This window comes from Mustela nivalis (assembly GCF_964662115.1).
Source record: "Mustela nivalis genome assembly, chromosome: 17".
Lineage (NCBI taxonomy): Eukaryota > Metazoa > Chordata > Mammalia > Carnivora > Mustelidae > Mustela > Mustela nivalis.
This window is the reverse complement of record NC_139036.1, coordinates 36,716,507-36,740,212: the sequence shown is the minus strand read 5'-3', so window position 1 is coordinate 36,740,212 and position 23,706 is coordinate 36,716,507. Positions and strand designations below refer to the sequence as shown.

Genomic DNA, 23,706 nt, shown 5'->3' with positions numbered 1-23,706 from the left:
TAAAAAACAGTAGTAATAATTTGAGGTCCATTTTTTTCTTTCTTTTTTTTTTTTTAAGATTTTTTATTTATTTATCAGAGAGAGAGGGGGGCAGAGAGCAAGCAAAGGCAGACAGAATGGCAGGCAGAGGCAGAGGGAGAAGCAGGCTCCCTGCCGAGCAAGGAGCCTGATGTGGGACTCGATCCCGAGCCGAAGGCAGCTGCTTAACCAACTGAGCCACCCAGACGTCCCCTTTCTTTTTTTTTTTTTTTAAAGTAAGCTCTATGCTGGGGTGCCTGGGTGGTTCAATTAAGTGTCCGATTTCAGCTCAGGTCATGATCTTAGGGTCCTGGGATCGAGCCCCACATCAGGCTCCCTGCTCAATGGGGATCTCCCTCTCCCTCTCCCCCTGGCCCCCACAAGCTCATGCTCTATCTCAAATAAATAAAATCTTTAAAAATAAAGAAAGAAAGAAAGAAAGAAAAAAGAAAGAAAGAAAGAAAGCAAGCAAGCTCGCTCAAGCCAAACATAAGGCTTGAACTCATGACTGTACAATCAAGTCACATGCTCCACTGACTAAGCTAGCGAGGTGTGTCCCTTCAAGTCTATCTTGTACTTGTCATTTGTCTCTCAAGAAAAAGTCAAGAAGAGAAATGATTGCTTCTTCCTATCACCCCACCCCCAATGTCCAGTTACTTCAACCTTAAAAACAAAATTACTTAGTGGGGCACGTGGATGGCTCAATGGGCTACGTGGCTGCCCTCAGCTGATGACACTGCAGTCCTGGGATCAAGCCCCATGTCCAGGGGGCTCCCTACTCCGTGGGGATTCTGCATCTCCCTCTCCCACTGGCCCGCCCCCTGCTCCTTCTCTTTCTCTCTCTCTCACTCTCTCTTTCTCAAATAAAACCCTTAAACAAATTTACTTAGTAATTAAACAGTTCACAACATAAAAAGTTTGATAAAAAGTCTTCCTCCCCAAATGCCCCTGTGGATCCGGGAGTACCAAATAAAGCAGACAAAAGAGCTGAACCTAAACCAGGAAAAGGACTGGGCCATCTTAGGGATTCTAAAGGTTTGGGACTATAAGGAAGTGGTAAATTAGGATCTGCTTAGAAGAAAGTTTTAAATTTGTCATGGGCTATCCAAGTAACATGAGATTTATTTATCTGTAACTTACCTTTTATAGTTTTACCATATAAAAATATTTTATACTCATTAAAATAGCTCACTGTGTGGGTTGTACTTCTGGATCTCAGGGAGAGGTGAGGAGAGAAAAGCTCTTAAACTGAAAACCATTTTCAAAAGAGGCATTTCTCTTTGGTCTCCCAGGCAGTGGTGACATAATCCTCCAAGATTAGTAGGAAAGGACTGACATGACAAGTCTCTGCTACAGTGTTTGGTTGGAGGCACCGTATTCTTATATGGAAGAAATTATGTCATTCTGCCACTAACAATGCCTCCAACTAAGAAACAATGAAGAAAAACAAATCTAAATGTTAATCTTTTAAAAGATAAAGTATATCACTTTTAGTCTCAACAGTAAGCTTGTAAAATACCAAGTGCAAAATAATAGAAAATTCTTGGGGCACCTGGGTGGCTCAGTCGGTTAAGCATCTGCCTTGGGCTCAGGTCATGGACCCAGAGTCCTGGGATCGAGTCCCCCCACCCCCAAAATCCCTGCTCAACGGGGAGCCTGCTTCTCTGTCTCCCTCCACCCATCCTCCCGCTCATGCTCTCTCTTTCTCTCAAATAAATAAAAGTAAAAAAGAAAAGAAGATGGTAAATTTTATTCTGTATGTACTTACTACATACAAAAAGAAAATAGGTGTCATTACTTTTAGCTTCACTTGAGATACTATGGTGAAAGCTTTCTGGCCTTTGTGCCATTTTCTTACTGGCTTTAGATATCAGGCTAAAAGTCTATAAGCCTTTACAAAATATTTTCAGTTTTTCCATTCATCGAATGCCTCCCTCATGTGCTCAGTCCTGCACAGAATATTTATGTCATGTGTTAGTCAGCATCCTTTAACTATTTATGTCCTGAGAGACCATAAGTTTAACTAAAAAAGAAATTATCTACAGACAACTTAGAAATGGGGGGAGTGGGGCCTTGAGGTGGCTCAGTCAGTTTAGCATTTGTCTCTCGGTTTCGGCTCAGGTCATGTATCTCTGGGGTTGTGAGATAGAGCCCCACACTGGGCTCCACACTTAGCATGGCGTCTGCTTGTGATTCTCTCTCCCTCTCCCTTTGCCCCTCCTCTCACTCCTGCATGAGCACACTCTCTCTTGATCAATAAAATCTTGACAGGGGGCGCCTGGGTGGCTCAGTGGGTTAAAGCCTCTGCCTTTGGCTCAGGTCATGGTCTCAGGGTCCTAGGAACAAGCCCCGCATTGGGCTCTCCGCTCAGCGGGGAGCCTGCTTCCCCCTCTCTCTCTGCCTGCCTCTCTGCCTACTTGTGATCTCTGTCTGTCAAATAAATAAAATATAAAAAATAAAATAAAATCTTGACAGAAGTAAAGAAAGGCTCCAGTGTAGAGCTTTCCTAAGTAGCCTGCCTGCCTTCATTTGAAATAAGCTAAATAAAGGGGCAAGCAACCCTATTACATAAGCCTGTTTTTTATGATTCAAAGATTTTAAGCCTAATGAAAGAAAAGACAAAATTACAAAAACCAGCCCCATGCATCCCCACTCTAACATTTAGCACCTTATATTTTAATTTTTATGTTTATATTTCTTTCCCCACAAGTAAAAGTAAAATGTCTAAAGCAGTGGTTAAGCTCTCTTGATTCACAACTCTATGGCATAACAGAACCACAAAATTCTATGTGTACATATATTTTCTGGAAAGTTTCATTAACTATGATTCCTAAAGGACTTTGTGACCCAAAGAAACACTAAGAACCCTAATTCTAGACACAATTAGATGAAATAAATCTAGATGTGGGGCGCCTAGGTGGCTCAGTGGGTTAAAGCCTCTGCCTTCGACTCAGGTCATGATCCCAGGACCCTGGGTCCTGGGATTGAGCCCCGCATCGGGCTCTGCTCGGCGGGGAGCCTACTTCCTTCTCTCTCTCGGTCTGCTTCTCTGCCTACTTGTAATTATACTGTAGGTTTGAGAAAATTATGATTATTAAAGGAAAGGTATAAATGTCCTAACCTTGAGGGTATTTTTGAAGAAAGGGGACACTTTCACTGTCACAGATCAGCTGAAGGGTTTCCATGGACCTGGGTGGGTAGGGGACCTAACCCACAGTGAGTGGGGGAAAAAGCCTTGTTCTTATATCCTGAATGCCCAGGGTATCAAGCCTGACATGAAGAAGGCTCACAACAGATGTTGTGAGACGAAATCAGAAAGAGAGACAAACAGCTGACTAAAGCTGAACAGTGCCCTGACCGAAGCTTAAGAAATCTGTTCAACCAGGGAGACAGCCTACAGTATAATGACACACTGGGGCTGTCTCCAGGATCCGTACGAGTTATATACATTATGTCCTGAGGAAGGTATTTGTGCAAATTTGTGCAAGGGTATTTGTGTGTCCCCTACCTAAAGCTGGATAGATGGAAACAGGCTGAATTTTCATAGGATTTACTTACATTTTCTCTACTTTATCTTATTGTTAAAGATTTTAGGGCGCCTGGGTGGCTCAGTGGGTTAAGCCGCTGCCTTCGGCTCAGGTCATGATCTCAGGGTCCTGGGATCGAGTCCCGCATCGGGCTCTCCGCTCAGTGGGGAGCCTGCTTCCTCCTCTCTCGCTCTGCCTGCCTCTCTGCCTACTTGTGATTTCTCTCTGTCAAATAAATAAATAAAATCTTTAAAGATTTTTTTTATTTGGGGCACCTGGGTGGCTCAGTGGGTTAAGCCTCTGCCTTTGGCCCAGGTCATGATCGCAGGGTCCTGGGATGGAGCCCCTCGTCGGGCTCTCTGCTCAGCAGGGAGCCTGCTTCCCTTCCTCTCTGCCTACTTGTGATCTCTGTCTGTCAAATAAATAAATAAAATCTTAAAAACAAACAAACAAACAAACAAACAAAAAAACAAAAAAACATCTCCTTCAAGCTCCTCAAAAAGTTGAAAACAGAGCTATCCTATAACCCAGCAATCGCACTACTGGGTATTTACACTAAAGATACAAATGTAGTGATCTGAAGGGACATCTGAACCCCAATGTTCAAAGCAGCAATGTCCACAATAGTCAAACTATGGAAAGCGCCCAGATGTCCAACACCGGATGAATGGATAGAGAAGATGTGGTGTGTGTGTATAGACACATACACACACATACAATGGTATACTACTTAGCCAACAAAAAATGAAATCTTGTCATTTGCAGTGATGTGGATGCAACAAGAGGGTGTTATGCTAAGTGAGGTAAGTCAGAGAAAGACTAATTACCATATGGTTCCACTTGCATGTGGAATTTAAGAAACAAAATAGAGGAGTATGGGGGAAAGGAGGGAAAAATAAAGTAAGACGAAATGAGAAAGAGAGACAAACAACAAGAGACTCTTAATCATAGGAAACAAACTGAGAATTACTAGAGGGGAGAGGGTGGAGGATGGGGTAACTGGGTGATGGACTTTAAGGAGGACATGGGATATAATAAGCACTGGGTATTATGTAAGACTGATGAATCACTGACCTCTACCTCTGAAACTAATAATACATTATATGTTATTTAACAGACTTTAAGTCTTTAAGAAAGTACAAGACACATACATGAAATAAGATAAAAACACCTCCTTCAACCCTCTAGTTAAAGAGATATGGTTCAGGGGCCACATGTCTTTTTTTTTTTTTTTTAAGATTTTATTTATTTATTTGACAGAGAGAGAGAGAGACAGTGAGAGAGGGAACACACGCAGCAGGAATGGGAGAGGGAGAAGCAGGCTTCCTGCCAAGCAGGGAACCCAATGCAGGGCTCCATCCCAGGACCCTGGGATCATGACCTGAGCCAAAGGCAGATGCTTAACGACTGAGCCCCCAAGTGCCCCCCCCCTTTTAAACACTTCAGTTATTTGTCAGAGAGAGAGAGAGAGTCCCTGCACAAGCAGGGGGAGCACCAGAGGGAGAGGGAGAAGCAGGCTCTCGGTTGAGCAGGGAGCCTGATGCAGGGCTCCGTTCCAGGACCCTGGGATGACGACCTGAGCCACCCGGGTGCCCTGAGACAAATGTTTCTCTTAAAACACAAAGCAAGCAGAAGCTCTAAATATTCTTGGTCTGGAAACTCATCAAAGTCTTCTTGAAAGATTAAAATATGGCCGTGGGCTCTCTGTTAATTCTCTCAAAAAGCTACAGATAAGCAAGGCATGATTCATTTTATAGAAACCAAACCGCCTCTCAAGGTTTGGTTACATGATCTCCGCTTCTGGGTTATCATCATCTTTAACCCTTCTCAACTATTCAATTTATCAAAAGCTGGTGGGGGGATTGGGTGGCTCGCTCTCTGTATAAAAATGGAAAGACTGCAAACACACATTTTTTCATGAAAAACAAAAAGTAGGAAAATACTTAAAGCATATAGCATTTATCTTACAAAGATATTATGAGTGTGTATTATCTATGTGCATATGTAAAAGAAAAAGGTCTAAAGGATAGATATACCAACTACTCATAATGCCTGGGGGAATTTAGAGTTGGAGAAACTTTATTTTTGGTCTAGATTGTTTAATATTATTTAAAATTGGGAAACTGCATTAACATTTAAAAATTAATCCTGTTTTATAAAATATTTGGACTCTGAGAACACTATAATATCACTTCTAGTATCTGGCATAGTGGGCACTCAATAAATATTATATAATGCAAAAAGAAGGTAATTTGTTTTCAACAGGTAATTATTAAAGTCATTTTTCCTATTCTAAAAGCTTGTTTAAATATTTAATATCAATAAGAATATAATAAATGCTTATGTTGTCTATTACTTCAAAAGAAGCCACCTTTGAAACACAAGCTTTAAAAACCATCATTTTCAGATAGTATTATTTAGATATTTACCAATTTCTGTTCTCAACAAACATTAGCATCTTAGGCAACACACAACCCAGTAAATAAGTCAAAAAGAAAAAAAAAATCTCACTTTAAACACCCACTAAGAAAGATCTGGTTCCAGTCCCCTGTATCTCATAATTTTGTCAATTATACCTCAACAAAGATGAAGGAACGAATGAACAAATGAATATATAAATAGGGAGAAAATACTAAAAAATTAAAAGGAATATACTTGTAACTGTTTCTCTCTTCAAACCCCAACACAGAGCTGTGGATGGTTCCTGAACTTATCAAATGAGGATATATGTGAGTAATAAAGTTTACAAATAAAAACTGAAGGTACAGAAGAAAATCGTTATCCTTTGTCACAAGCGAAATCATGAAATATTAAAACATGCAATCCATTTTTCTTAAAATTCTATTTTATTTTATCCTATCCTAAACACAAATACAAAAATCCAAAAGGACATAATACACAATATAAATGAATGGAAAACCACAACATAAACATCAAAGAAAGAGCCTAGAAACAATCACATTTCAAGCAACAAGCACATTTAGTGCCTAGATCTTGGTTCCTAAATATAAGAACCAGGGCTCCCGGGAGCAGCGGCAGACTAAAGGGCTGGGACACAGAAAACACTAAGAGCCTGGAGCATCTTATGGTGCCGAGAAGGAAATACTCAAAAAAGTATGGGGAATGTTGAAAAGATACATAAGTCTACCTGAAAAAGCTCCTGATTCCAAAGCTGGAACAATTAGAGCAATAAAATAAATGACAGTCACATTCTACTAACAATTGCCTTTGAAGGAGACCCTTCAAAGAAGAAAAATATTTTGAGGGAGTATATATCCAATGTGTAGCCACTCACACATCCATCTTTAGGCATGCGCAGGTGCATAAACACATATAGGTGCACACACATCCATGTGTGTATAACCTACAGAATAAAATAGATGTCCATGAGTTCAAACAAAAAAGGAAGAAAGGAAAGAAGGGCAGGAGGAAGGCCTCACACTTAGAGAAGAATTCCACAAAGAAAATAGAAAATAACCATTGGAACATCACAGTAATAACCGTTAAGATCCAGTCACGGATACTAAAATAAGTGGATAAAAGTTTGAAGAAAAACACGATATTCGCACATTCTTGAAGTGTATCTACCAAGATACTTTTTAAAAAATTTATTAATTTAGAGAGAGAGAGTGTGCTCATGCATGCACAAGAGCAAGGGGGAAGGGCAGAGGGAGAGAGAGAGTAAGAGAATCTCAAGCAGACTCCCTGCTGAGTGCAGAGCCAGCTGCGGGGCTCAAACTCACAACCCTGAGATCATGACCTAGGCCAAAACAAGAGTCAGAGGCTTAACCAAATGCACCACCCAGGCACCCCACCCCCAAGATCCTTATTAATTATAAAAAAAACAGTAACTACAGCAGAGAAATCTAGCACACACCAGCTAAACCAAGCAGTCAAGGTTAATAACCACCACTAAGGCATATTGCTTCTGCAGTATTCTTGCCAAAAATATATGATCTCAATCTCATCATGAGAAATCATTAGAGAAGGTCAATCTGTGGGGCATTTTACAATATAATTAGCCAATGCTCCTTATGCCCCAAGATCAAGACTGAGGAACTATCACATGTTAGAAGAAACCAAGAAGACAAAGCTCAACCAATGTGAGATCCTGGACTGGACAGTAACAGGGAAAACTCATAAAACCCAAATATAAGCCTACAGTTTAGCTAATAATGTTGTACCAATGTCAACTGTCTTAGTTTTAATAATGGTATACACTATGGTAGTTAACACTTACTGATGATGGGTGATGAGTACAAAGGAACTCTATACTGAACAACTTTTCTTAAAGTCTAAAATATTTCAAAAGAAAGTTAAAAAATTGAGAGCTTTAATATTTTAGAAGTGTTTAGTTACACATTTTATAATAGGAATCTTAATCACAAAAGAAACAGCAGTTAAGTTTCAACTACTATAGAAATCCAAGTTTGGAAAAACTAAAGAAAGAGGAACTAAATTGTTAGCCACAAATGGAGGAGGATGGAAAATTCTTCTGAACAAGAATGCTGGCTCTATTTAGCCATTTCCTGTTCTGTATGCTAAGCACATCCCCTGAAGAATGCAGCACACATTGACCACTGGCTTTACATACCAAACCCTGCTGACAAGAGCTGCTCACAGCCTTCTACTCAAGTATTTCAAGTCATAGGGTTTCAGAAGAACTCTTAAAATTTTGACAAGTAGGCATCCATCCAATTGCTTTTTATTTGAAATTATTTTTCTCAGTTCTAAAAGTCACATTCTACTAACAATCACCTTTGAAGGAGACCCTTCAAAGAAGAAAATATTTTGAGGGAGTATATATCCAATATGTAGCCACTCACACATCCATCTTTAGGCATGCACAGGTGCATAAACACATACAGGTGCACACACATCCATGTGTGTATATGTGAAACTAGATGGTTGGGGCGCCTGGCTGGCTCAATGGGTTAAGCATCTACCTTTGGCTCAGATCATGATCCCAGAGTCCTGGGATCTAGCCCCACATCAGGCGCTTTACTAGGCAGGGAGCCTGCTCCCCTCGTGCCCCCCCCCCCCGCCTACTTGTGATCTCTGTCAAATAACTAAATAAATAAAATCTTAAGAAGAAAGAAAGAAAGAAACTAGATGGCATCTGTGAAATCACTGGCAAATTGACACCAACCAAGGTCTGGAAAACAGCATGAAAATTCTATGTACAGGATTCTTAAAATGATACCAAAAACACATCATTCTCTTTCCATATTTGGACACAAGGAAGGGCCATCTGAACTCTAAACGTGTAAAGCGATAAAGAATTTGAACAACATCGCTGGGTGAAAGGACAAATGGGTTTTGGCAGGCAATTTGGCATATCCATCAAAATCTGAAATACACATTTTGATTCAGCAATCCCACTTACGGGAATCATAAATAAAAGGATATAATTATGTATAATTCCATATGGCATTGTCTATAATAGCAAAGAACTAGGAAAAACTGAGGCGTCCCATCAACAAAGTGGACTTTAGTAGATCCCTCCCTCCACGATTCTGATGTATCAATGATCGTCTTTCACTCCCTTGTTTTCAATTTCTCTTTCTACTGGACTCTTGAAAGCACACAACCCAGAGTCTCCCATTCTAAGAGTAGCATTTCTACCACTCTCCTGGCTCAAGTTACCCTTTTCCCTCTTCCCATTACAACCACCTGTCTTGAGTCCTGACACTTTCTCGTTCCTCCTTTTCTGTCTCATGCTCACTCCTGTTAATGGTCCTGCAACTTAAACCGAGCAAACCTATACCTACAAATTGACAAATTCACTCCTCGTTGTACTTGACTTACCCATACCAGATGACTCTGCTAACAACGGCTTCCCTTCTCAAGTTCTCTTGTCCTTTTAATATCTGAGGCCACAGTCTCTCTTCTCTGCCACTTCCAGCCAATGCTTTTCTTTCCCTGTACATCTTCTGCTTCACCATTCCAGGTTGCCCCCCCATTCCCACTCTGTGGATGCTCCCCTCCTCACCTGCTCAAGCTCCCACACCCTATGCCTGGACTGCCTTTCTTTGGGGAAGCCCTCATCACCCTGATTAAGATCTAACACCCAGGCTGCCCCTTTGCATGGATGTCCTTCAATTGTTGGGGCCCTGACTCTACACCAGCCTCCCCAGATGGATATACTCCTGACCTTGCTCAGGTTATATATACCTGCCCCATCCCCACCCCACTTCACCCTATGGATGCTTAACCTTGCTTTGCCCTACTGACCAGCTTCCAGGCTCAACTGTGCAGAAAGGAAAGAGGAAGGGCAGATAATGCAATACTACAACATGTAAGTAATTACAGCTTTATAGAAACCTTTACTATCTAGCAGGGCAAGTTCTTTTTCTTACTGTTCTTCTTCAGGACTGTCTCAGGTTATTCTTGGCCTTTTCTCCTCCAATTCCTTCCTTCTTTGCCTCTTATTTGGGAATATAATTCAGTTGGATGAACAATCCTACCTTAATGTTTTTTGCTCATTCCCACCTTTAGCACTTTTTTCCCCCAAAGATTTTATTTATTTATGATAGATCACAAGTAGGCAAAGAGGCAGGCTCCCTGTTGAGCAGAGAGCCTGAGGCAGGGCTCGATCCCAGGACTCTGAGATCATGACCCAAGCCGAAGACAGAGACTTAACCCACTGAGCCACCCAAGCTCCTCCACCTTTAGCACTTTTATAATACATTTTTGACAGAACCGCAGGGGTGACTCAACACAAGTTGCTTTTTACCTATTTCACTAGAAGCACCCCCAATAAGACATCTCTGCTAATGATGCAATATAAACTCCTCTGCTTTCTACTGATCTCTAAACTAGATCTGAGGGCCATTAATGGGTGTCAGATGAGGCTTTGTGTAAGCTGTGGCATTCTGATTAGCCATCAAAGAAGGTTATTCCTACTAGTGGTGACCTAAGCAGGACATAAATATATATGTGGGAAAACTATAAAAGAATGCAAATGGATTCAGCAGCATAGAGTTCAGGAAAAGCGTCAGGGTCAGAGATTCAAATTGGTGACCAATGGATGGAGGGCATTTGCAGACATGGAACCTGAGCTACCCGGATTATGTAGAGAGAAGTCCAGGACCCATAAGGGGATGCAGTGTCCTGGGGACAAAATGAAGACAGCATTTCAAGAAGCAGAAAGTATTCAAACGTGTCAAATGCTGCTACAAGGCAGGGTGGGAATGAGAATTTCCAATTATATTTAGAGGGTAAACCTGACAAAAGGCACGTCAGCACAGCAGTTAAGACTAAAAGTCTCAAAGGAGAGGCTGGGTGAAACAACCATTTCTCAAACATTCCAGTCTGCCCCTGCCACGGGGCCTTTCCATGCGCTTGTACATCCTTCGCATCAGGGTGCTTACCACCTCATCCAAGAAGCCTTCCTTTTTGCCACCCTAAAGCAAGCATTCCACCCTACTTACTCTCACCCCTTATCTTGCTTTTTTGAAATAGTACATCACACACACACGTGCATGTGTGCACACACGCACAGTAGTACATCTCAATATTTTAAATCTATTGCTTTATTTATTTGTTAATCTCTCCCAGAAGAATATGATACAGGGAGGCACAGTATGTATGAACACTTCTTTTTACGCATATACTTTTCTAGATGCATCATTCCTGGAAGATTTTCCAGTACCTGAAGATACAATACCCTATAGGCTACAACTCTTCTCTCACAGTGAGAAATTTGCAATACAGCAACAAAGAAGGACCATAACATTACAATCATTGGCAAATCCCCTCTATTGCCACTCTTCTGGCACAAAGCTTCCCATAGTTCTGTTTCCTTAAGGGTTATAACCCAATCATATGGTTTTCTCGCAGAACATTTTCACCTTAACCTTACCTCACAGGAAAATGTGCTAGTAAAATTAATCTTGATTATAATTCTCACCTTCAATTTTTTCATAACAAAGGCAAAGCATGCCCTAAATACAGCCAGGTCATCCCCCAAATTCTCAGAGAAATGGAAGTTGTAGAAAACTTTAAATCAGACTAGCCTACTTCCTATCACACAAGGACACCAAGACCAGTGGGTATAAAAGAGACATGGTCCATAAGTGAACTCTTTTTTTTTTTTTATAAGTGAACTCTTAAACCCAACTCCTAGCCTTTCATAAAGTTAGAGAAAGACGTTTGATTTATAACAAGAGGCCAGGTAAATAATAAATTATGTCCTAATTATTAGACATACTTTACAAATCTGACTTTTGCTCTTTTGTAATACACCACTCCGCTCCTAGGAATGAGAGCCTTTATCTCATTTAGTGGCTCTGTGATCGGAGTAGAGAAAGAAAGAGAGAGAGGATTTTATTCTAGAAACTCTCTGGGAAATACTTGTCTTCATATCTCTAAAGAGGATACAAATAAAACCTCTCAGGCTTAAGTACATATTAACAACCTATTAATCAGTTTATAACTTTCAATAAAGTTCTGTCACAGCATGTTGCTGGATTAAAGCAACAAGAGAATTATAATAATCTTCTCTTTAAAGTTCCTTTTTGGAATATAATTAAAATATAGTTACCATATGGTATACATTTTTGATGTACTAAAAGTATCCCTCCTACTTAATTTTGTTTTGGGAAAGGGATATGGTAAGTAGGCGAATTGAGGGATGGGTGTTTTGGAAGACCTAGTAAACCTAAAGGCAGGTTTTTAAAAAAGAAGCCAGTGTGGCAGGAGGAGTAAAGAATTAGAGCATTTCCTAGCAGCATCACTGGGGACTGATACTGAGCAGCTAGCTGCATGATCAGCTTCTCATAAACTGAGCAACAAACAAAAGAGCGGGAGAAAGTGGGAGGTCAGTCTTTTTTTTTTTTTTTTTTAAAGATTTTATTTATTTATTTGACAGAGAGAAATTACAAGTACACTGAGAGGCAGGCAGAGAGAGAGAGAGAGAAGGAAGCAGGCTCCCTGCTGAGCAGAGAGCCCGATGCGGGACTCGATCCCAGGACCCTGAGATCATGACCTGAGCCGAAGGCAGTGGCTTAACCCACTGAGCCACCCAGGCGCCCGGGAGGTCAGTCTTAATGTTAAAAATACTTTTCAGGGGGCGCCTGGATGGCTCAGTGGGTTAAAGCCTCTGCCTTAGGCTCAGGTCATGATCCCAGGGTCCTAGAATCAAGCCCCTCATGGCATAGGGTTCTCTGTTCACAACTAAGAGTACTAACCACTATACGATCACGGCCAGGGTTCTCTGTTCAGCAGGGAGCCTGCTCCCCCCCCCCCCCTCTGCCTGCCTCTCTGCCTATTTGTGATCTCTCTCTCTCTGTGTCAAATAAATAAATAAATAAATTTTTAAAAAGACTTTTCAGTGGGAGAAAAGCTATCAGATATTTATTGATTGCTTACTGTTTTGAGCACATTTCAAAAGGCAGTGAAATGATTCAAAATGCATCTACCTACTAAGGCTGAGAGACCATTTATATTATCCCCAAAAAGTCTTCCTAACATCTAAAACTAATTCATTCAGCAAACACCTTCTGAGTGGCCACGACAAACTGCTACAGCAGCAAATACACCACATGGATATTACTTTCTGAATGGAGAGAAACAAACAAAGTAATTAAGTAAATGACTTAGTATTTTAAAAGTAGAAGGGCTATCTTTAAGCACTTAGACCATAATAAGTACTTTGGAAAAAAAGAAAGGAAGAAAAGGAGATAAGATGTAATTTATTTGTATTCATTAGAGGTGGCCCGTATTATGATAGATGTTATAATACAAGATTCTTTTATAATCAATATTCTCTTTACAAAAATTGACTTTATAAGATATAGAATATAATTTTGATTTTTTTAAGTTTATGTATGTATACATATATATATGTATGTAGGTATATAGTAATCTCTACACTTCCATCATGGGACTCAAACTTAAGACCTCAAGATCAAGAGCTGCATGCTCTTCTGAGCCAGCCAGGTGCCCCAACTTTAAGTACTTTTTAAACTATTAGTATATCTTCCCTCTTACAGTATATTATTAATTATATTTGATGGTATGTTCTTAGTCAAAAGTATAATCTATAATGAACTAACACTAGGGCTTTTTACCTAAACACAATATACTTTTGGATATTGCTTTATGAAGAGGTTTGAGGGAAAAAAATCACGTTTTAAAAAAAATAAAATGAAGCCTTACTAAATTGTGAAGCTTCCAACAGTGAGCCAAGGATTTCGGGTACCAATGATTTTTTTTTTTTTTAAGATTTTATTTATTTGTCAGAGAGAGAGGGGGAGAGAGAGCGAGCACAGGCAGACAGAATGGCAGACAGGCAGAGGGAGAAGCAGGCTCCCTGCCGAGCAAGGAGCCCAATGTGGGACTCGATCCTGACCTTGCGCCGAAGGCAGCTGCTTAACCAACTGAGCCACCCAGGCGTCCCCCAATGATTTTAAATTCTAAAAAACATTATTACATTCATTAGTTATCCCACTTAAAACTTGTATGACCAAATAAATATCAAAATAGCCTAAATCAAATAGAAATGTTGGTAATTAGTGTCATTAGTATATTAATCAAGATATAAAAATGCTTGACTTTTGTTTTCCTATATAACTTGAAAAAGAATAGTAAAAACCCAACTCTTTGGGAAGAACTCATTTCCAATTTAAAAAAAAGGCAAAAGATAAATAAAAGGCATTAGTTTTCCATGATAACATGTATACAAACTTTCGTTTTTTTATGTTTTAGCTATCTAGTACTTCAATTTGGATACGAAAGTTTATACAATGTAAACTGAAGATTTTGGCAGAATGAAGCTTACCTTCAGGCTAGTATGAGAACGAGGTTGACTTAATTCCTGAAATTTCCATTGCTCTGATCCAGGGGTCTCACCACCTTTCTGAGTGTCAGGTGTAAGCAATCCGTCTCCAGCAGGTAATGGGAAAATCCCTAATGATATAGGACGTTCTTTTCTATTGAAGAGGGGAGAAAAAAATTAAGCATTCATTCATTCCTTTTTAATTTCTGTTCATCATGACTATAAGTAATAAGCCTGGGATGTCACTGTTTTAGAATAATCACGCTTAAAAAATAACATCTGCCTATCTAGACAAGTACACTTACCAAAGAAAAAGGATACTCCCAGAAGTTCAAATTAGCCCCAAAAAATTAACTAGGAAAAGTAGTAAACTAATAGTTTAGGAAATCTTGCAAGTTACTGATGAATTCTTCCCTTAGGGAGCAGTCTCTGGTCTGGTTTCACAGGGACAAAAGCTACTAAATTTTCACTCATGCTTACATTAGCCCTAGGAAAACTGGCAACCTCCTCCTTTGAAAGTGAATCCCATCCTTGCTTCTACACTTCCCAAATCCTCAAACCAATACCTAGTTATTTGCCCAAGCCTCTTCGGGGTGCATCTTTTCTGCCTAACAGAAAATCGATGTATAATTTAAATCAGGACTACTGATTAAGTGGCAAAATAAACTCCAAGAGTTTTAATCCTTAACAGCAGGAAAGCTTTTCTACAGAACCAATACATGCCCTTCCTTTCAATCACAGTTCATGTGAGAACACTACTGTTAGTTTTTCCAAACAAGGCAGCCCAAAAATTCTATAAAAGACTGTAGGGTTTCCAATGTTTTGTGGGAAATTTCAATGAACAAAAAGAGTTACAATTTTAATACTAACAGAATTTCAACAAGAAACATATCCTTTGGTGATACCTAGATTACAAATAAAAAGGGCTTTTTAGAGGGTGGCAACCAGGCTAGGAAGAGGTTGTCCTGGGTCATTAACCCAAAAAAGTAGAAACTGGCAAAAAAAAAAAAAAAAAGGATACTAAAGCTTTGGAACCTCCTGGAACACATACCTCTACTGGTAAGAATGTAAATTAGAACAGAAACACTGAGATTATAAATAAATGTGGGGGGAAAAAAAGTGGGAAAATATTCAGTTTTACTAAATAAGTCCTTTATTCTGAAAGCTCATTTTTGTAACAAGAAACTTAAGTCTCTTGAAATTGGCCTTCACTTAACACAAAGGATATGCTCTCCCATTCCTAATTACCTTAGTAATTAGTAAAACTGTCAGAACTCCTTCTTAAAGATTGGGTGAAGGGAAAGGATTGAGAGATTGCGCCTGGTTAAAGGTCTCCTTACACAAGGAAATAAAACAGGACTTTTCCCTATTAGCTAATTATTCATCATTTCTTTACACTTGGTACTTTACCAATTTGATTTAGGAAAATTTAAATGCAGGTAGGCTGCACAGTAAAAGGCTAGACTTTAAAAACAAATATAAGTTTGTGTCTATGAGCTTCCAGAACAACCAAATGACAAAAAGTAAAGTAACTACTCAGCTAATCTGTTTAGACCAATAATTCCTTAAGGCTGGCTCATCAATAAAGTTTTCCTAAGTTCATAGTGAAGAGACATTATTTATTATATCCTTATTGGATGATATAGGCCATATTGTACACATAAACATTTCCATATATCACAAAACCTGTTCTTTCCTGAAAATGATGAATGGACCTTTTCTACATCTTTTCTGCTACTTTGATTTTAAATCTCTTTCTTTCATCAAATGATGATGACAATGACTAGAAAGCAAATTTTGTTTTAACGTCCATACTTGACAAAATAAAAAGTTGTTGTCTGATTGTCCCTCAATTTGGGGCTGGGGGGCGGTATTTTGAGAACCAATAATGTAAGGATCTAAGAACTACTAAATGGCTTTTTATTTTTTAACATATCTGAATAACTTAAGCAAAAACGGTGTGAATTTAATGGGATAGTTTAATGGAAAGCTCTCTAACCCAAAAAGCAAAGAAAAGCAAGATAATATAGATTTCGTGCAAATCCATCACACTGCTAACAGAAATCAAAACACAGGCCAGTCATTAGAATTATCTTCTTATATGAATGACAGACAACACATTTGTTTTCACACATATCAAATAAAGAAGAAGTATAAAACTACTGGATGAAAGAGTCTGCTATGGAGCCAAGTTTTGCTTTTCCACTCCTGTTAACTAAGCGTACAATCCAAAATACCAGTAGAATTCACTCTCCTTTATGCTTGTGTTAATCATTTAGAAACTGCTCTAGAGGAAGGGCATTTTTCTGCAGAGACTATCAAGAAAGTCCTGATGCTCTGGGTCACACTGTTTCACAGCTTGAAAACAATATTACTACATACTAGTTTTTTTCTCCTTATTTACTAATAAGAAATCATGAGTTGAAGGGAAAGAGGACATGTAATTATCCAAGTCAGTTAGAATCCTACTTAAAAAAAAAACCTGAAAGTTCAATGTTTATGTCCTAAATTATGTTGGTGCACATGTTTAGTACTGTACATATTTTAAGTGCTTCAGTGAAACTCATGGAAGAAACCAAAGAATGGGGATACATTTGGAAAAACATCAAGTAACAGGTTTAAACCCTGGGGGTTTCAACATGTTTCAGTATGCTGCCATTGTTTAGAAACAAAGCCATCTTCAACTATCAGAATCCTTGTTATATTCTTTTAAAAACTTAGTTCCATATATTCATTTTTTTAGTTGGTTATTTAAATGTAACCTGTGTATAAATAAATTCTCAATTTTGTTTTGAAACAGGTTCTTGGCTCTATACACATTTAAAACAAATAACCATTAATAAAATTTTAAAAAGATTGTTCAACATTCACCATGTAGCAAGCACAAAAGATGGTTTAATTATCTCATTTAATCTTCATATGGAAATAGGGATTATTTCCCCAGTTTTCAGAGTAGGAAAAGTGAAGTTCAGAGACATTAAGCACTAGTAATTCACAGAGATGGGGCTCAAAGTCAAGACCCGTTGCCCTCCAAGGCCCACGTACTTTCCTTGGAACCTACCTATTTCTTGACAATTTAATCTTAATATTGAAGACTTTGATATCTTTTTTCCATTACATCATCAGCAAATTTGTGTCAAGGAACTTTCTGAATTTAATCATAAGGTATTTTTATCAGTAAAATAGCCAGAGTTCTGGAAAACAGTTCTGCTAAAAATGGGGTGCATATATAAATGACCACAAATTATTTACTTGTTTGGCTTACTAATGTCTTGCAACGGATTAAATAAAAAATAATCATCTCACACTTGATTTTTAAAACTATCCAAAGGGTAAGAACATCTGGGGAGGAAACTTGGGTACAGAGATTTTAAGCGACTTGCCAAAGGTCCTACAGCTCCCATGTGGCAGAGTATTTCTAGCCTCGGGGCCCAGCTCCAAAGCCTCTTCCCCTCACCCTCAGCACGGCACTGCGTGGCACAGCACAGCACTGCCGTCTCCAACAGACCGAAACCTTACATAGCCCTTTCAAATTAGCCTTATTTTAATCTTACATATTCTTGAGTTAAGGTCTTTTTAATTTCCTAAAAGCCTAAATATACATATAAACTAATCTTTTGTGTATTAAATATACAAAAGTGGTAAGATTTCTTATAATTTTTATAAAATCAGGAAAGAAAATAAATGGCCAAGTATCTAATTTTAGATCACAGATGAAATCTGACTTCTGGGCCTTAAACTAATGTTAAACACCAACCGACCAATGAATAAAAAGAACACCTTGAGGGAACTTACTAGTTTAATTTCTCTTAATTTATCTAAATCCACAAGCTGAGGATTTTAAGTAAACATTTAAATAATAAAAGCTCAACACCATGAACCTTCCTTTAAAACCGGGGAACAAAGCGGAAATCTGAACAAATCAGATGGCTTTAGTTTAAGGAGTTGGAAAACAAAAGACACCCAACCCTGAAATTGAAGATGTAGAAGACGGTTCTTACAGGGTGAGCAGAGTGAGCAGCAGCAAAGCTCCAGAGATTAATGACTACCCCCACAAGCAGGCACGGATATTTGTCACCCAAGTCTACAAAGAAAGGGCAACGACTGACAAAACAATAGTGAATAGGCTTTGTAAAGCTTTCACAACTTTGATGTGTAAATAATGAGGGGGGAAATGCATTCCTGGCCCTAAAAGGTTTAAATCCTTTCACCTTAAAATAGATTTTTTTTAGAAAGAAAATATTTAAATTGTCAGTTCCCGGGAGTTACTATCAAAAATTGCAAAAATGATGCCTAAATGTCCATCAAAGGATAACGGAACAAAATAAATACCTACGGCCTGTGTCTACCTGACTCTTAAGTCTCAGCATAAAAGATACTGGCCCCCAAATGCTCAGATGCTAAACACAGAGGTTGTATAAACTTGGACCAATGTTTTACTCTTGCTCTCCCTTCACTCTCTGAACACTCTGCCTAAAACAAAACCACACTGACCTTGTACTAATGCATAAGTACAATATGAAAATCCTTTTCTTAAGTCGTAGTTTCCAAAGACAAAGCCGTATCCCTAGGTGATGGCCTGAAAATGACTACAAATAAGAGAAAATCCTAGCTTCAGGCCATTTTCCATTGTTTCAATCTGCAACAGAAATGGTTACAAAGCAGACCTGTGAAGCTAAAAATGTGAGAAAGACCAACTAAACAGGGGCTTCTAAGAGAGACTAGAGTACCTGAGTATCCTTGGTAGGTTCTGCGTCAGAGCTGGCACACCGGTAGAAATAGAAAAGTGCACAAGCAGCAAAACAGAGAGAGACACTAAGATAGCAGAATTAATGACCACCGCCCCGCCAACAAAGCCAAACACAAACAGCAGCATGCATCCAGGACTCATGGCGCTGTGCTGGCATGGTGAAACACCCGAACCAGGAGGCCTACACAGGGGCCAAAGGGGTATCTTTGTAGTGAGGATCTGTCATTCAGCTGCTGCCACAAAAACAATGCCATCAGCAGCAGCTTTCCACTCCATCCTGCAGCAGCTCCGAAGCGATGACGTCATCCTGCTCTCCCCACCTCATAACCATAGAGCTGCTGCTCCTAGCATTTATGCAGCAATCCAGAGCGACAGCCCGCCTATTAACTATTTTCCTCTCCACTAAGAGTCCTGGCTTAGCTCATTGGCTACAGTGCTTGGGAGATCTACATAATTTATTCACACTCCTACATCAAACAGAAGTCTAACCCTTTCAAACATGCCTCTCGGTAATAAAAAGGACTTTAAACCAATTGTACAGGAGAAATGACAATTTTCAGCACCCCCACAAATCAGAAAAATTTAAACCTAGTATAATCTCCTTTGAGCATTACAAAACAATCAAAATACCTCGATACATTGCTTAGATGGCATGGCTCACGATTTACCTTTTCAATAGTGAAGGTTGTTTCTATTTTTCTATGCTATTCTCTCCTATAGCATTCCAACCATGCTTTTTGAGAGAGAGCTTTGTGAATCAGCCTAACTATTGTTCCAGGATTAAAGAACAGGGAGAAACAGAAACAAACAGATTATTTCGATTTTTCTCAAGGCAAAATGTTTGACAAAGCTTACCTAATTCTACTATGAGCTGTGGATTCTAGTTGTTCACTCCCTGAGAGCTGATGAAGTTTTGTTCTTTCTAAGTGTTCCATATAATTATGGATCATCTATTTTGAAGAAAGAAAAAATATGCAAATTTTAAGGCTAATATCTGAAATAAAAACAGTGTTTTAACAAGGGAAACATTTTTGTAGAAATTTCATACTTATCAGACTACCCACAGTTCCATGCAAAAGAATATTAATGATGAAAAAATTTTAAATGGCAAAGGAATATATGCAAATGCTTACATTTAAGGATGCTGGTGCCCAAAGAAGTAGCCAACATGTTGCTTAGCATAGCAAAAACTTTTTTCAACAATATGTGATGCTATTAAAAGATATAATTTTGACATAAATAACACACGTTAGGATATAGGCATTGGGAAGGAGGTGATAAAAGACCCCTGATAAAAATAAAAGGTCGTTAGGGAAATCCATTCACTAAAATGGGAAACAAAGAAATTAACATGAAACTTAAGAAGAAACCATACTCTGATGTGGTGATGTTTTCCCATTTTACAAAGGATTCACAGTAAATATCACTTTCAAATTAAGTAATTTCATTTAACTTAATACTAAGATGTTTATTTCCTGTACCTACAGATTTTGTTAAAAGAATGCTAAAATATGGGGCACCTGGGTGGCTCAGTTAGTGTCTGCCTTTGGTTCAGGTCATGATCTAGGTCATGATCTAAGGGTCCTGGGATTGAGCCCCATGTCGGGCTCCCTGCTCAGCAGGAATCAGCTTCTCTTTCTCCTGCAGCCGCCATCCCCCCCAAACACACACCCTTCCTCTCTCTCAAATACATAAATAAAATCTTTAAAAAAAAAAAATAAAGAATGAATGAATGCTAAGATATTTTCTCTTACATTTGATTGTTAATTTATTGGTATCATTACTTAATGTAATCATCTACTAGCAAATAAAATGAAAAATCAGAGCACTTTGATTTTATTTTAATTTATTTATTTAGCTTTTAAAGATTTTATTTTTATGTACGTGGAGTTCAAACTCACAACCCTGAGACAAAGAGTCCCATGCTCTACTGACTGAGCCAGCCAAGTGCCCCATCAGAGTACTGATTTTAAATCTTGGATAAGGAGCCATAAGATAGACAGGCTGAATATGGAAGTAAATGCTTCAAGAATATCAAGTATGTAAACTGTTATGAAATTCTATAATCCTATTTAGTTTTTGGTAATATACAGTTCAACTTTTACATTTACATGGCAATAAAACATGTAAAATTCAAAATTTCAATCATAAATTCAAAAGGCCTTTGCTAGATACTAACATGATAGGATAAAAAAAAATAAATGTTAAAGAGTAAGAATAGGTATGTTAGCAATCTAAAAGAATGTAAATTTGAAAAGTAGACAAGAAAACGTTGATGACTTTTCTTGGGACTTTGAATTCTTAAAATTTGAATATTCCTTGAATGCTTAAAAAGGCATGGAACAGCTATGGAAGTTTCTAAACTTTAGCTGTGTGAACATGGATTTCAATTTCAATATAACTTGACATATGCACTGTAGCATATTAAAAGCATAACTATTGAAAGAAACAAGATTTTGAACAAACATAAAATTTTTAGTATATGTGCTGCCAAAGTGAGCACCAAACATAAAATTTTTAAAAAGCACATTTTTGTTGGCAAAATCTTACTTGGCATGTATGTAGAAAAATTAAATACGTCAATCTGAAAGTGTTTACTTCAAATAAACAGAAAGGTGAAGTGATGCATGAATTAAGACAAGTAAATCTGGGGTGCCTGGGTGGCTCAGTGGGTTAAAACCTCTGCCTTTGGCTCCGGTCATGATCCCAGGGTCCTGGGATGGAGGCTCTCTGCTCAGTGCGGAGGCTGCTTCCTCCCCTCTCTCTCTCTGCCTGCCTCTCAGCCTACTTGTGATCTCTGTCAAATAAATAAATAAAATCTTAAAAAAAAAAAAAGACAAATCTATCAAATCAAACATCATAAGAAAATCAATCAGGCTGTTTCCCAATTAGGATTGTTTAAATAAGAATTTTATCAGGCTAAGTAAAATTAATGTAGAATTACAGGGATATAGTATATGAAGGTATTTTTTTAAGTTTTAAATTTACATATCTTTTTTTTTTAAGATTTTATTTATTTATTTGACAGACAGAGATCACAAGTAGGCAGAGAGAGATGGGGAAGCAGGCTCCCTGCGCAGGGCTCTATCCGAGGACCCTGAGATCATGACCTGAGCCGAAGGCAGAGGCTTAACCCACTGAGCCACCCACACACCCCTATATATCTTCTATTTTAAATTTATATTTTCTCAGGGCATCTGGGTGGCTCAGTGGGTTAAGCCTCTACCTTTGGCTCAGGTCATGATCTCAGGGTCCTGGGACTGAGCCCCGCATTGTCTCTGCTCAGCGGGGAGCCTGCTTCCCCCCCACCCGCTGCTCTGCCTACTTGTGATCTCTCTCTCTGTCAAATTAATAAATAAAATATTTTTAAAAATTTATATTTTCTCTTTATCCCCAATTTAAAGAATGTATCTGCAGAAATACAGTTTTGTCTTTGTGTCAGCAAGTCAGAAATAATGAACTGTTTTCTTCTTTTTTTTTTTTTTTAAAGATTTTATTTATTTATTTGACAGAGAGAGATCACAAGCAGGCAGAGAGAGAGGAGGAAGCAGGCTCCCTGCTAAGCAGAGAGCCCGACGCGGCCCTCGATCTCAGGACCCTGAGATCATGACCTGAGCCGAAGGCAGCGGCTTAACCCACTGAGCCACCCAGGCGCCCAAACTGTTTTCTTCTTGAATCAAGAAGAACTTTTAAGGAAAAAAACAAAAATGAAACTAATGTAACAAAGTGATGGTTGGGCCAAAGAGATATAAGCTTAAATTTTCAAAAGATTTTAGAAAACCCAAGTTGAATTTTTATATACTGGATAGTAATCATATGCAATTGATTTGCTCAGATGAAAGAATCCAAGTTTCCTTGAGCACTCATATGAAGAAAATAGAAACCTCCCCTACACTGTCTTGATAGTACTCTATTTATTCAATATAGAAAAATAAAAGTTATAAATGCAAAGGCATTTGTATAAATGCAAAGACAGAATCTACTCCTCCTAAATAGTCCACTCTACAGATTGATTCTTGTTTTAAATGATTCGGGTTTTTTGGGTGTTTGTTTTTTTTTTTTTAATTTATAAAATGTTGAATTCTAAACCTTCAAAAGACTGATTCCTTCTTCAAATGATATGTCCCACATATAATTACAAAATTCCATGTAATGAAGTTGGTTCCAACCCAATTAAACTAGCACTCTATAGTACAGAATAAGAAAATGACAGCTAACATTTATTGAGCATAAGTCACCCAATGCATTTAGAGCCAGTTTCATTTTATCCTCACAACAATATTAGAATTTTATGAACTCCAGCTTAAGATTAAAATAACTTGCCCAGCTAGTTAATGATCAACTGTGTTCTAAATGCCATTAGCTAGTTGGCTTTAGGGTCAGAACTCAAGTCCCTCTGACTCAGTGGTCAAAAAGTTAAGCATTCCGGGACCAGTGTTGTATTTGCCCTTTTAGTCAATTCTCTAGGCAGGCGATAAACTCATTGTTCTTTCTTCCTCACACCCACAAGAAAACCCCACACCCTAAAGCATTTCCTGACGTCTGAAATAAAAAATGCACTATATTCTGTAAATGCATCAAAAAAGTAGAAATTTAATAAATTGTACATAAAATTTTTTAACTTAAAAAAA

At 38.5% G+C, this 23,706-nt stretch overlaps 1 protein-coding gene across 5 annotated transcripts in view; it reads right to left on the bottom strand.

The window, feature by feature from the left end:
• The window catches only part of SPAG9 (sperm associated antigen 9), a 136,332-nt gene that overhangs the window by 56,254 nt on the left and 56,372 nt on the right, over positions 1-23,706 (bottom strand). For 3 of the 5 annotated variants that reach the window (XM_082704587.1, XM_082704586.1, XM_082704590.1), the window contains 2 exons: positions 19,931-20,025; positions 14,329-14,479 (listed from right to left, as the gene is read on the bottom strand). In XM_082704587.1, the coding sequence (XP_082560713.1) occupies positions 14,329-14,479; positions 19,931-20,025 (246 nt within the window). Of the gene's footprint in view, positions 1-14,328; positions 14,480-19,055; positions 19,428-19,930; positions 20,026-23,706 lie in introns of those variants that run through there. The other 2 variants (XM_082704588.1, XM_082704589.1) reach the window with 1 other exon arrangement.